The 13,279-nt window shown below is 43.4% G+C and overlaps 1 protein-coding gene across 3 annotated transcripts in view; it reads right to left on the reverse strand.

The window, feature by feature from the left end:
* The window catches only part of PGGT1B (protein geranylgeranyltransferase type I subunit beta), a 73,942-nt gene that overhangs the window by 15,586 nt on the left and 45,077 nt on the right, over window positions 1-13,279 (reverse strand). For all 3 annotated transcript variants that reach the window (XM_073344735.1, XM_073344733.1, XM_073344734.1), the window contains one exon: window positions 4,645-4,690. In XM_073344735.1, the coding sequence (XP_073200836.1) occupies window positions 4,645-4,690 (46 nt within the window). The remainder of the gene's footprint in view (window positions 1-4,644; window positions 4,691-13,279) is intronic.

Consider the following 13,279-nt stretch of genomic DNA (forward strand, 5'->3'; position numbering starts at 1 on the left):
AAGTTCCTTAACCCCTCCCAACCTTTAATTCCTACAGAGCATTTACTATAGCGGTTTTCTTCCTGCTGCTGCTCCAACTTGGAGATTTATTGGTTTCAGGCCCGTAAACAGCTGGCTGCTGAACCACCTCATTCACCCACCCTTCCTCATCCCAAATTCCTACGTTTCATCTACAATCCAATTGCCAGTCCTAACAGAACAAGGCTAGACACTCCCCCTGAAGCTAATCAATGCTGATGAATCACCCAGATGAGTTGCTGCAGTTACACAATTACATAAATGTCCTTGTTAAAATGTCTCCCATATCAGTTCAGTGACCCCACAATTGTAGTGGGCTAAAAACATAGCAGTAAAGGTAGGCTTGTTATAAATGGCTCTCAGCACTTGCCTCTTAAGCAGATACTAGTTCTAGGTTTCCTAGAATGGAGACACTCAGAATTGGACAAACTAGACATCTCCCAATCAGGCTACTAATCTATGAGTACAGAATATAATCTGCAGATAATTTAGTGTATTTTGTTGGCTTAGAGACTGAGCCAGTTACACGCTACTGGCAGTTCTGCACTCTTCCCATTCCCAGCTTCCACACTGCTACACATTATAGAAGCCCCTGCAAAATGCACTGTAACAGAGGTTCTTAAATTTCAGTGGTCCAGTAGAAACTGGTTGCTCACTCCACTTACTGAACTGCAGTGAGAGCAAACATACCCACACTATATATATATCCCTAAAATCACTTTTCTATATAAGCAGTTACTGTGGGTGCCATGGGGACTTTCTGTGAAAACAGGAGGGGAGGTGGCAATAAGAAAAAACCTATGTTAAGATGTGGTCCACACTATGAAAAAGTTTGAGGACCCGTGTTATAAGAGCAAAGTGCTAGCACGACAATACTCAAATTGTGACTTTTACATTAAAGTGAGGTTGAAGAGAAATCTGGAACCAGAAGGGAAATCCCAGATAGCTTGAAGTCATAAAGAAACTAACTCAGCTGGCAAGATTTTCTGAAACACAGATCAGGGGTTCTCAAACCAGGGGTCATGACCCCTCAGGGGGTTGTGAGGTTATTGCGTGGCGGGTTGTGAGGTATCAGCCTCCACCCCAAATCCCGCTTTACCCCCAGCATTTATAATGGTGTTAAATATATTTTTAAAGGTGTTTTTAATTTATAAGGGGGGAGGGGTTGCACTCAGAGGTTTGCTGTGTGAAAGGGGGGGGTCACCAGTACAAAACTTTGAGAACCACTCATGTAGATAAAACAGTGGTGAATTACCTCCAAGAATTCCATCTATTCCTTGTAATTAGATATGGACTCTGTGCCACAGCCTCTGCATAGAGCAGGGGTCGGCAACCTTTCAGAAGTGGTGTGCCGAGTCTTCATTTATTCACCTTAATTTAAGGTTTTGCGTACCAGTAATACATTTTAACGTTTTTAGAAGGTCTCACGCTATAAGTCTAGTTATATAATATATAAACTATTGTCGTATGTAAACAAGGTTTTCAAAATGTTTAAGAAGCTTCATTTAAAATTAAATTAACATGCTGATCTTACACTGCCGGCCTGCTCAGCCCGCTGCCGGCCTGGGGTTCCATTCACCTAGGCTAGCAGTGGGCTGAGCAGGGCCCCGCTCAGCCAGGGTCCCGTCCGCCGGCCCCGCTCAACCTGCTGCCGGTCTGGGGTCCCGGCCCTGTCCACAGAGAGTAGGTACTTACCTTCTCCCTGGTTCTAGCCACTCTCTTCCTCTCTCTGCACTGAGATGAGGGTGGGAGTGCACTGAGAACAGGGCTGGGGGTGAAGGAGCAGGCTGGGGGTTGGGGTGCAGGGTCTGGCCAGGAGCTAGAATGAGGGAGGGGGCTCAGGGTTGGGGCAGGAGGTTTGGGTGTGGAGCGCTTACCTGGGCAGCTCCCATTTGGTGAGAGGGGTGCTGGTGGGAGTGTGTGAGGGAGTTTGGGGGAGGGGGAGATGCAGGAGTTCCGGTTTGGTGCTCAGGGTGGGGGTGAGGAGGTGGGGGCGCAAGAGTTAGGGCATGGAGTGTGGGGGGCTGGGTACGTGTGGGGGGTGCAGGAGTCACGGCAGGGGGCTGGGTTTGTGTGTGTGGGATGCTGGAGTTAAGGCTGCGGTCGTGGGTGGGTGCGGTCCCAGACCCCTGCCCTGAGCGGCTCATGGCCGTGGACTGGAGGGGATGTGCCGATTCCACCCCCTTCCCCAGGGTCCCCAGAGCAGAGAGTGCACTGCGGCTCCGCTTTTCCCTCCCCTCCGTAGCAAGGGCCGCCAGCTGATCGGCCGCAGGGAGGGAGAGGAAAAGGGGCAGGAACCCAGCACGCTGGGGGAAGAGGCGGAAGCTTGCTTGTTCTGCAAGGAGAGAGCGGTGGGCGGAGAAGAGCGGGCTGGGCCGGACTTTTAATGGCATGCTGCCGTGGTCCCCTGCAGACAGCAGCGTGCCATTAAAAATTGGCTTGCGTGCTGTCTGACACGTGTGCCATAGGTTGCCGACCCCTGGAATACTCCCCCCCACACAAAAAAAAAAGCGCCCTGAGGAAGAACCTGAGTAAGCTGTAGATACAATAAGACATGGGGCCTGAGTCTCATTTAGACTAAGATCCCTTTACACCACTGGAAGCGTTAAGACGCTTTGAAGTTGGTGCAGTGAGAATCAGGCCCATGGACTTTCATCCTAACCATTCCCATGGAGAAGAGACACCAAAGTAACAAAATGGGATAGAATACTAAAAGACCATGGATAAGTTACTAAAATGAACGTATTTAAATATGGATTCTTTTTCTGATAAGTTTGTTTTCAACTTCAACATACCATGGAAAAACATGGATGCAATTACGCAAAAACCCGTGGTAAGATTATAACCGACTAGCATTTAGTAGGCTTCAGATAAACATAACAAAGTCTCAAAATCAGGGATGGTCCAACTGCTCCAGGGTGTGCCTACCTTCCTCAGCACTGTCTGTTGCTGCAAAGGGATAAATGGAACGTTTGTGCTCCAGAAAAGCACCAAGTTAAAAATTCCCGACTTGAGTCACAATTTGCTTTTTTAATAAAAATTAACTGTAGTTTTAAAATTCAGCCCCAAGCAGACTCTGTGATTCAACACAGGAAATGATTATAGAATACATCCACAGCTGGCAGAACTGGGGTGTATCAGGAAGGAGTGCTGCAACAATTGTCCCACAAAAAGAAAAAGGAGTACTTGTGGCACCTTAGAGACTAACCAACTTATTTGAGCATAAGCTTTCGTGAGCTACAGCTCACTTCATCGGATGCATACTGTGGAAAATACAGTGAGGAGATTTATATACACACAGACCATGAAAAAATGGGTGTTTATCATACACATTGTAAGGAGCGTGATCACTTAAGATGAGCTATTACCAGCAGGAGAGTGGGGTGTGGGGACAGAACCTTTTGAAGTGATAATCAAGGTGGGCCATTTCCAGCACATTTCCAGGCGTTAACAAGAATGTCTGAGGAACAAGAGGGGGGAAGGGGGGAGGAATAAACATGGGGAAATAGTTTTACTTTGTATGATGACTCAACCACTCCCAGTCTCTATTCAAGCCTAAGTTAATTGGATCCAATTGGCAAATTAATTCCAATTCAGCAGTCTCTCGTTGGAGTCTGTTTTCAAAGTTTTTTTTGTTGAATAGTCACTTTTAGATCAGCAATCGAGTGAACAAAGAGACTGAAGTGTTCTCCGACTGGTTTATGAATGTTATAATTCTTAACATCTGGTTTGTGTCCATTTATTCCTTTATGTTCATAAACCAGTCGGAGAACACTTCAATCTCTCTGGTCACTTGATTTCTGATCTAAAAGTGACTATTCTTCAACAAAAAAAACTTTGAAAACAGACTCCAACAAGAGACTGCTGAATTGGAATTAATTTGCAAATTGGATCCAATTAACTTAGGCTTGAATAAAGACTGGGAGTGGTTGAGTCATCATACAAAGTAAAACTATTTCCCCTTGTTTATCCCCCCACCCCGCCACTGTTCCTCAGAGGTTCTTGTTAACTCCTGGAAATGGCCCACCTTGATTATCACTTCAAAAGGTTCTCTCCCCACACCCCACTCTCCTGCTGGTAACAGCTCATCTTAAGTGATCACACTCCTTACAATGTGTATGATAAACACCCATTTTTTCATGGTCTGTGTGTATATAAATCTCCTCACTGCATTTTCCTCTTTATGCATCCGATGAAGTGAGCTGTAGCTCACGAAAGCTTATGCTCAAATAAATTGGTTAGTCTCTAAGGTGCCACAAGTCCTCCTTTTCTTTTTGCGAATACAGACTAACACGGCTGCTACTCTGAAACCTAATTGTCCCATAGTGAGGAATGAGAACAGAGAGGGAGGAGACTGGAGAGTTGCTGAGGTAAGAATACTGGAGTAAGAAAATTCTCAGGACCCCCATTTGGTCTAGTGTTGGGGATGGAGCCAGTCATGGCAAGGAAAGAAGCCCACATGTTCTGGGAGAACCTTTTCATTGCTTTCTCTTCACCCCACTTCTCTGAAAACCCGAAATACCAACAAGGGAGGAAAGGCATGCATGCTGAAACCCCAGCAATGTTTTGAGAAGCTTCATTTAATTGCTAAGGTTTTTAAGAATGGAGAAAAATTAAGGCTCTTACCATGAGATTCAAGTCCAGCTCCCTGTGCCAGCCCATTATCATAGGACTGAAAAAGAAAAAGCCATTTCAGAAATAGATTGTTCATACATGTATTTTGATTATGTAATTTCTCATTTTATTAGCAAGACCTGCATCACAAACCACACCAACATCTATTTTAATTAGTTTTAACTGGCCAATAGCTTTTCAAAGGCATACACTGTGCATCAAAAGTTATCAGCATCACATTGACCTGTCAGCAAAGCAGCACAGTTTGAACACATGCAGTTTTTAATAAGCATTTTTTTTTAAAAAAATAAAAAATTAAAGTTTGTTTAAAAGATTATATGCTAAAATGCTAAAGTTAAGGTTCTAGAATTATGCAGTATTACGGTACCAAGTCAAGTGGCAAGGAAAAGCCACTTCTGTGGAGGTTTTAAAATACATTCTGCAGGAGCTGTGTCCCCCTTAAGGAGCCAAAGCATCTGCAAAACGCTAGACAAGATAAGAGTCTATCCTATTTGTCTATGTCTGTTCCCAAATCAAGAGTCATTTAGTGTACAAGAATGTAACAGTCAGGCCACTAGTACACGTAGCAGCACAGTGCTTAAATACAATACATTCTGCAGTGAAGACAAAGGCCTTATGTGCTAAACTGCAACAACAATCTACACTTGTTGGGAAACGAAAGAATGGGAAAGCATCAGCATTCTGCTGAACAAACTGATATTCTATAAAATATCACCTTTAAAAAATAGTTTCTTCATTCTGATTTAAGCCTTTTAAAGCAAAGAGTAAAGGGCTGATGTTCCATCCCGGGCTCGCTCCATTGTCCTAGAAATTCCAATTCACATGATCCTGTATCAGTGGATGTCTGTGCAGTGGGTGTTACTTACCCGTTGTGACACAATACTGAAGCAAGTTAAAGAATGACAATAGTATATACTGCAATGCTCTTTGGTTTGTGGGATTTTTAACTCAAATTTGTTTTATTTTAGTAGCAGTTAGTATTTCAGTATAATCCCCCAAATAATTTAGTTAACGAAATTAAGGTTGCTAGAGCATAACCCATTACCAGAGACCTAGGAAAAAATCAGCTAAGGGTATGGCTGCACTGCAATTAAACATCCACAGCTGTCCTGTGCCAGCTGACTCGGGCTCACAGAGCTCAGGATAAGGGGCTGTTTAACTGTAGTCGAGACATTTGGGCTAGGCTCAAGCCTGAGCTGTGGGACTCTCCCCCCTTACAGTGTCCCAGAGCCCGGCTCAAGCCTGAATTTGCACCTCAGTAAAACAGCCCCCTAACCCAAGCCTGAGTCAGCTGACACAGGCCAGCAAAAGGTTTTTAATTGCCGTGTAGACATGAGTCATTTACTCCTCCTGCCTACACTCCCACTCCCCCTTCTTGTCCTGAATTCCCTTGCACCCAAGCCACAGTCCAGACATCTCCATCTTCATTCTGCATGTAACAGAGACAACATGGGGGGGAAGCAATATATGGGTAGGGCATGAGAGACTTGAGTTGTGAGAGGGACTGGGGGGGGGGGGGGGCAGGGATTGATCCGGGGGCAAGCAGTACCTTGACAAACCAACCATACGTCAAGAAACTGCAGAGTCTGGGACTGTTTAGAGGAAGCCAGTAAGAGGAGACATGGCTGACGTATAAACAAAACAATAAATAATATAGAGAAGTTAGATACAGCAACCTTATTAAGCCTTCCCATGCTACAAGAAAAAAAGACAGTCAATTAAACTGAGTGGCAACACTATTTCAATGGATAACATGAAAAATGTTCACAGAAATGCTTAAACCACCTGTGGAACTCTATCATTAGATACTAAGTGCTTAAAGTAGGATTCAAAAAAAAGGAGTCAATATTTATACTGAATATCCAAAGTTTGTGTGCGCACACGCACATACAAAAATAAAGGCTATATATAGAGCCTCATACTTCAGAGAATAAATTAAATCACTAGCAGAATTAGGAAGCAAACTACCCTTTGGCTAGGTTATTCTATAACTGTCAACTATGGACAGGTTATTCCCTAATTGTTGACCAGGGGTTTCTTATATCTTCCTCTGACGCAGCTAGTAGGGGCCGCCATCAGAGATGGGATATTGACAAGTCAGACCACTGGTCCGATTTCCATGTTCCTACTTCTAGGAAAATGGCAGGTGCCCAGCACTTCAAGATCACACGATTTCACCTTCAAGCAGTGACATAGTCTTTATCACAGAGAACACATTATCGGTTTTCTGCTTTCATATTAAAAACTGTAATATTCCTCACTGGACATATATTCTAACCAGTGTCTTTTTTTGGAGTGGTGATGACTAAAAAGGATGAATTCTGAAAGTTCACATCTGACAAACTTTAAGCAGGAGCATGGAAAAGTTGATTCTAAGCAACCGCTATGAACATTTGAAGACTGAGCATAGGCAGCACAAAGTTCCCTTAAGCCATTATCAGTGCATTTTGAGCATGCAGTCCCTATGTGCTGCCAAGCATCAAAGGCCCATTAACTGCTGAGCAATGGGAAGCTGATTAGCACTGGAGGAAAGAAGAGCTAGGCTGGTGAAGCTAGTTAACTCTATAAACTGAATAATTGTAAAATAAGGTGGTGTGCTTTATGTACTGCAAAATAATCAGCTCTGGGGAAAAGTTAAGTGTGCAACCCAAGAAGTGCATTATGTTCAGCTGCATAATTAGCCTGAAATTTTAACAGACACAGGCACTAGTTGCTTTTTGAGAATTTGATCCTGTTAGACAAAAATTCCCCATTAATTTAATTTTCTACTTTTTTATTTTAAAAAGGATAATGAAAAGAATTCATCATTGCTGCAGTACGAAAGTTGAATAATTAAATCCTATCCAAATCAGGAAATGTGTAAATCAATTAAGCACAATCTTAACTCCAGCCCCCTGCCATTTGCATCACAGTCAATCTGTAGAGATATCATAATCAAAGTAGTTAATTTGTCTCTCTACTCTAAAGGGTGACTAAAAATGGCATTTTTTATCTTTATTGCATCAGTGATTCCAAATCACCCCTGTTCAATTCACTAAATTTTCCCCCACTATCAGGGTCACAAACTCACCCCTGAATATGAAAATCAAAATGGACTTTACACATCAATAAAAATTCTGCAGTCCGAACTTGATAGTTCTACTGATGAGGGAAAGCTGAACAAACAGGTTCCAAACAGGAATAAAAAACCCACTTATTGCCATCAGTAAAGGCAGTAGATACAACAACGAATACACACAGAGAGCTATTATCTATAAAGATGCAATGTTTAGACAGTTACAATATTAAAGTGTAGTTCTAGTCTGAAAGGTATGTTCAACCTTAAAACTTTTGCCTTTCCTGATGTGCTTAATTCTACAATTCAAGTTGCAGTAGCAATTTTTGGAGTTAAAGTTTGTGTCTCAATTCTGACACAACAGGAAATTTTAGAATTAGAATTTAGGAGTTCAGTTACAAATATCTATTACAGCTAATCAATCTCGCTGCTACTTAAAGTTATTTGTACCTCAGTTGCATTTCACAATTTGCATTACTAAAAAAATAAATTCATAAACTATGACTTGCACTCAGATATATAAAGAGGCCTCATGTACTTGCAAATGGTGACATAAGATATGGTGAAACAAAACCACATCTTTGTATGACAGCAGTTCACTAATGATGCCATCTATTTTGCCTTGTAATTAGTGGACTATCAAAACAAGATACTATTGTAGAAAAATAACAGAGCTAAGCATTCGCAAGGAAAAAAACAAAAACAAGGATATATGTAGCTTGCATTATAATTAGATAGAGTATTACACTGAAATAAAATTAACTTCAAAAATAAATTTCATAGCTACATCTGAATATAAAATATTTTTATTTTAGGTTATTTACAGCATCCTCAGAATTTAATAGCAATGTTGCAGATTTTCTTTCACAGATTCTACACTTCCTGCATTATCGACTGATTTAACTGTGGCTATTATATTTGTTTATTAAACATACAGGAAGACTTGTTTATATGGTGGGGAAAAAATGGAATACCACACACAGCAGTCTCAGTATAATAGCAGGATTCAGAGTAACAGCCGTGTTAGTCTGTATTCGCAAAAAGAAAAGGAGTACTTGTGGCACCTTAGAGACTAACCAATTTATTTGAGCATAAGCTTTCGTGAGCTACAACTCACTTCATCGGATGCATACTGTGGAAAATACAGAAGATGTTCTTATACATACAAACCATGAAAAAATGGGTGTTTCCCACTACAAAAGGTTTTCTCTCCCCCCACCCCACTCTCCTGCTGGTAATAGCTTATCTAAAGTAATCACTCTCCTTACAATGTGTATGATAATCAAGGTGGGCCATTTCCAGCACAAATCCAGGGTTTAACAAGAACGTCTGAGGAACGAGTGTGTGTGTGTGTGTGGGGGGGTGGTTTAAATGCGCAGGTGAACGAGCCTCTGACAGTAGGCTCGTTCACCTGCGCATCTACCAATGTGATATATGCCATCATGTGCAAGCAATGCCCCTCTGCCATGTACACTGGTCAAACTGGACAGTCTCTACGTAAAAGAATAAATGGACACAAATCAGATGTCAAGAATTATAACATTCATAAACCAGTCGGAGAACACTTCAATCTCTCTGGTCACGCAATCACAGACATGAAAGTTGCGATACTACAACAGAAAAACTTCAAAACCAGACTCCAGCGAGACACTGTTGAATTGGAATTCATTTGCAAATTGGATACAATTAACTTAGGCTTGAATAGAGACTGGGAGTAACTAAGTCATTATGCAAGGTAACCTATTTCCCCTTGTTTTTTCCTACCCTACCCCTCCACCCCCGGTTCCTCAGACGTTCTTGTTAAACCCTGGATTTGGGCTGGAAATGGCCCACCTTGATTATCATACACATTGTAAGGAGAGTGATCACTTTAGATAAGCTATTACCAGCAGGAGAGTGGGGTGGGGGGAGAGAAAACCTTTTGTAGTGGGAAACACCCATTTTTTCATGGTTTGTATGTATAGGAACATCTTCTGTATTTTCCACAGTATGCATCTGATGAAGTGAGCTGTAGCTCACGAAAGCTTATGCTAGTATAATAGCAGTGGTTAATTTTATTTTTCCTTTCTGATATAAAGCATTGGTTTCTAGCTCTCCTGGTTCTTGAAATACTGGCTGCTAAAACCAGATCATAATTCAAGTGTAGGTGAAGCAAAAGTGTAATCAGGAAGACGTGCTCTTCAGGTTCCATATTTTGCAAACTGTTAGGGTTAGAAAAGCGCACTCAAAAAGTCTAGGTTCCTAACTGTGTAAGTAAATGTGCCTAGCCCTGATAGTGACGCTTGAACTCACCTATACCAGGCCTGTACTGGGGTCATACCACCTAGCTGCGGTTTTCGGACACTGGCCCAGAATTAAATATAGATGGCCAGGGAGCAGACACTGCTGGCAAGCAACTTGCTGGGGATTCCCCTGACAGAAAAGAGTCCCCAGTAAGCATAGAGCTAGTAGAGTCTGTTCCTATAGCTTCCTATAGTCAAGTATCAGGAGGTAGCTGTGTTAGTCTGTATCCACAAAAACAACAAGGAGTCTGGTGGCAGCTCAAAGACTAACTGATTTATTTGGGCTTAAGCTCTGGGGGGGTAAAAAACACAAATCGGACATCAGGAATGGTAACATACAAAAGCCAGTAAGAGAACATGTAAATCTTCCTGGACATTCTAACAACAGATTTAAAAGTAGCCCTACTTGAACAAAAAACCTTCAGAAACAGACTTCAAAGAGAAACTGCAGAACTAAAATTCATTTGCCAATTTAACACCATTAATTTGGGCTTGAGTAGGGACTGGGAGCGGCTGGCTCACTACAAAAGCAACATTCCCCGCTCCTGGAATTGACACTTCCTCATCAGTTATTGGGAGTGGACTACATTCACCCTGATTGAATTGGCCCTGTCAACACTGGTTCTCCACTTGTGAGGTAACACCCTTCTCTTCATGTGTCAGTATAATAATGCCTGCATCTGTCATTTTCACTCCATGCATCTGAAGTGGGTTTTTTACCCACAAAAGCTTATGCCCAAATACATCTGTTAGTCTTTAAGGTGCCACCAGACTCCTTGTTATTATTTGTATTACCATAAAGCCAAGGAGCCTTAGTTATCAAATAGGATCCCATTGTGCAAGGTGCTTTACAAACACAGAACAAAGATGGTCCCTGCCCCAAAAAAGCTCACAATCGAAGACAAATGACAACAGATGCGTATGCAGGCAGATGGGGGAAATACAAGGAAACAATGAGACAATATTGATCAGCATGACAGGCAGTGGTCTCAGCACACCAGTGGCCTAACCACTGCCAAGCTTTTTATAGAGGGAAAAGGAGAGTTTTAAAGAAGAGAATGCGTAATTTTGCAGATGTTTACTGGGAGCTCCTCCCAAGTGTGAGGGGCAGCCTGGGAGAAAGCACAAAGCTATGCATTTGAAAATTTAACAAGTGGGCAATTGAGGCTTGTATCACAGGCTGATCAGAGGCAGGAGTTAATATCTTCATTGAGGATGACAAGACAAGACGTGGATAAAACATGAAGGGCCTTCAAATGAAGACAAATAGCTTATGTTTGAGGTGATAGTGGAGGGATGTAAAGAGGAATGACATGGTTAAAGCGACAGGCTAGGAAAATCATATTTGCAGCTCCGTTCTGAATGGATAAGTGAGGTAAGACTGCATAGTTAAAGCCAGCGAGAAGGATACTGCAGTAAATTGAGATGGGAACCTGGATCAGAGCTGTAGCTGTGTGGATGGATAGGAAAAGCTGTATCTTAGAGATGTTGTGCAGAAAGAATCTACATAATTCAGACATAGCCCAGATGTGAGGGCTTTGAAAGAGGTCCAAGCTGAAGATGACAACCAGGTTATGGGCCTAAGTGACAAGCAGGCTGGTGCTGTTGCCCACAGTTATTGACAAAGGAGTAGTGGGGGGAGGGTAGTAGTGGTGGTGAGGAGATTAAGAGCTCTGTTTTAGCCATGTTGAGTTTGAGCTGACAGACATCCACAAGGAGATAGACAGACCAACCAAGATTTCAGTTTGGACGGAAGGAGACAGGTCTGGAGGAAGAGAAAATACAGACAATAGCTGAAAGGGAGTTTGCAGACTAAAATAATCCAGAGGTTAGGTGCAGAGAGGGAACGGGACCAAGGACAGAGGCCTGTGGAAACTCTTCAGAAAGCAGGAGGTGTGTGTGCGCGTGGGGGGGGAGAGGGACGAGGAGAATCCTCCAAAGGTCATGCTGAAGAAGCAATGACAGCAGTAGAAGACAAGGAGAGGAGAGTCACGGAAGCCCAGAGAAGACAAGATTTCAAGACGGGTATGGACAACTGTGACAAAAGCAACTGACAAGTCCAGGAGGATGAGGCTGGAGTACTGGTTCTAAGTTCTCAGTCATTTACAAATTACACTGAGCAGTGTATAGCTACAGTAAGGCTTATATGTAAGCCTTATATGTATTATAAGTAAGGCAGGTGGGCGTGTGAGAAGGGGGTGCAGGAACTCCCATTTGGTGCTCAGGGTGGGAGTGGGGATGTGGAGGGTGCAAGAGTCAGGGCAGGTGGCTTGGGGGGCTGGGTATGTGTCGGGGGGTGCTGGAGTCAGGGCTGGGGTTGTGGGAGGTTGCAGGGGTCAGGGCAGAGGGCTGAGGGTGTGGCTGGGGTCATGGGGGTGGTCCCAGCCCCCTGCCCTGAGTGGCTCACGGCAGGGGGCTGGAGGGGACATGCCCTGATTCCATCCACTTCCCCAAGGTCCCCGGAGCAGAGAGCGCGCTGCAGCTCTGCTTTTACCTCTCCCCATCTCTAGCAAGGGCTGTCAGCTGATTGGCCGCAGGGAGGTAGAGAAGGAGGGGCAGGAACCCAGAACGCTGGGGGAAGAGGGAAGCGGAAAGTTTGCCTGCCCTGCAAGGAGAGAGCAGTGGCTGGGGGGCGGAAAAGAGCGGGCTGTGCTGGGCTGGATTTTTAGTGGCACGCTGCTGTCTGCCTAGGTCCGGCAGACAGCAGCATGCCATTAAAAATTGGCTCGCATGCCGTCTTTGGCACGTGTGCCATAGGTTGCCGACCCCTGTCCTAGACCATTCTGATAGAAGCAACTCAAGCAATCACCATTACTCTACAGCTAATTTGCATGCAACAGTTTCACTGATGGAATGTGGTAGAATGCACAGACGGTGGCTTACCTGGCCCAACGGCCACACCTATGTGACAGCATAGGCTTTCAGCTACTAGTTTTATACTATTTATAAAAAGAAAATAGGAAATGGAGGACTGCTTATTTTTCATCTGAGTGAATGTTACGAGCTGGGAACGTTCATCTTCAGTGTCTATACTATAAATCCTACCATGCTGAGGGACCTACTGATTGCAACATGGCAACAGAGAGCAACAGAGAACTGAAGTCTGTCTTGCAGTACAGGAGACATGGAATGATGTTTTAACTATGATCTTAGACTTTGGAACAGCCCTGCTCCAAGGCTGTTGCAGTCTAGAAACATGGTTACATGTTATTCTGTCCAGTCTATTCAGGAAGATCAAACCACATGTTAACTGCATCAGGGAAACTACACTGGATCCTCCAAAGTTTGT

The sequence above is a fragment of the Lepidochelys kempii genome, chromosome 5 (genome assembly GCF_965140265.1).
Source record: "Lepidochelys kempii isolate rLepKem1 chromosome 5, rLepKem1.hap2, whole genome shotgun sequence".
NCBI classification, from domain to species: Eukaryota; Metazoa; Chordata; order Testudines; family Cheloniidae; genus Lepidochelys; species Lepidochelys kempii.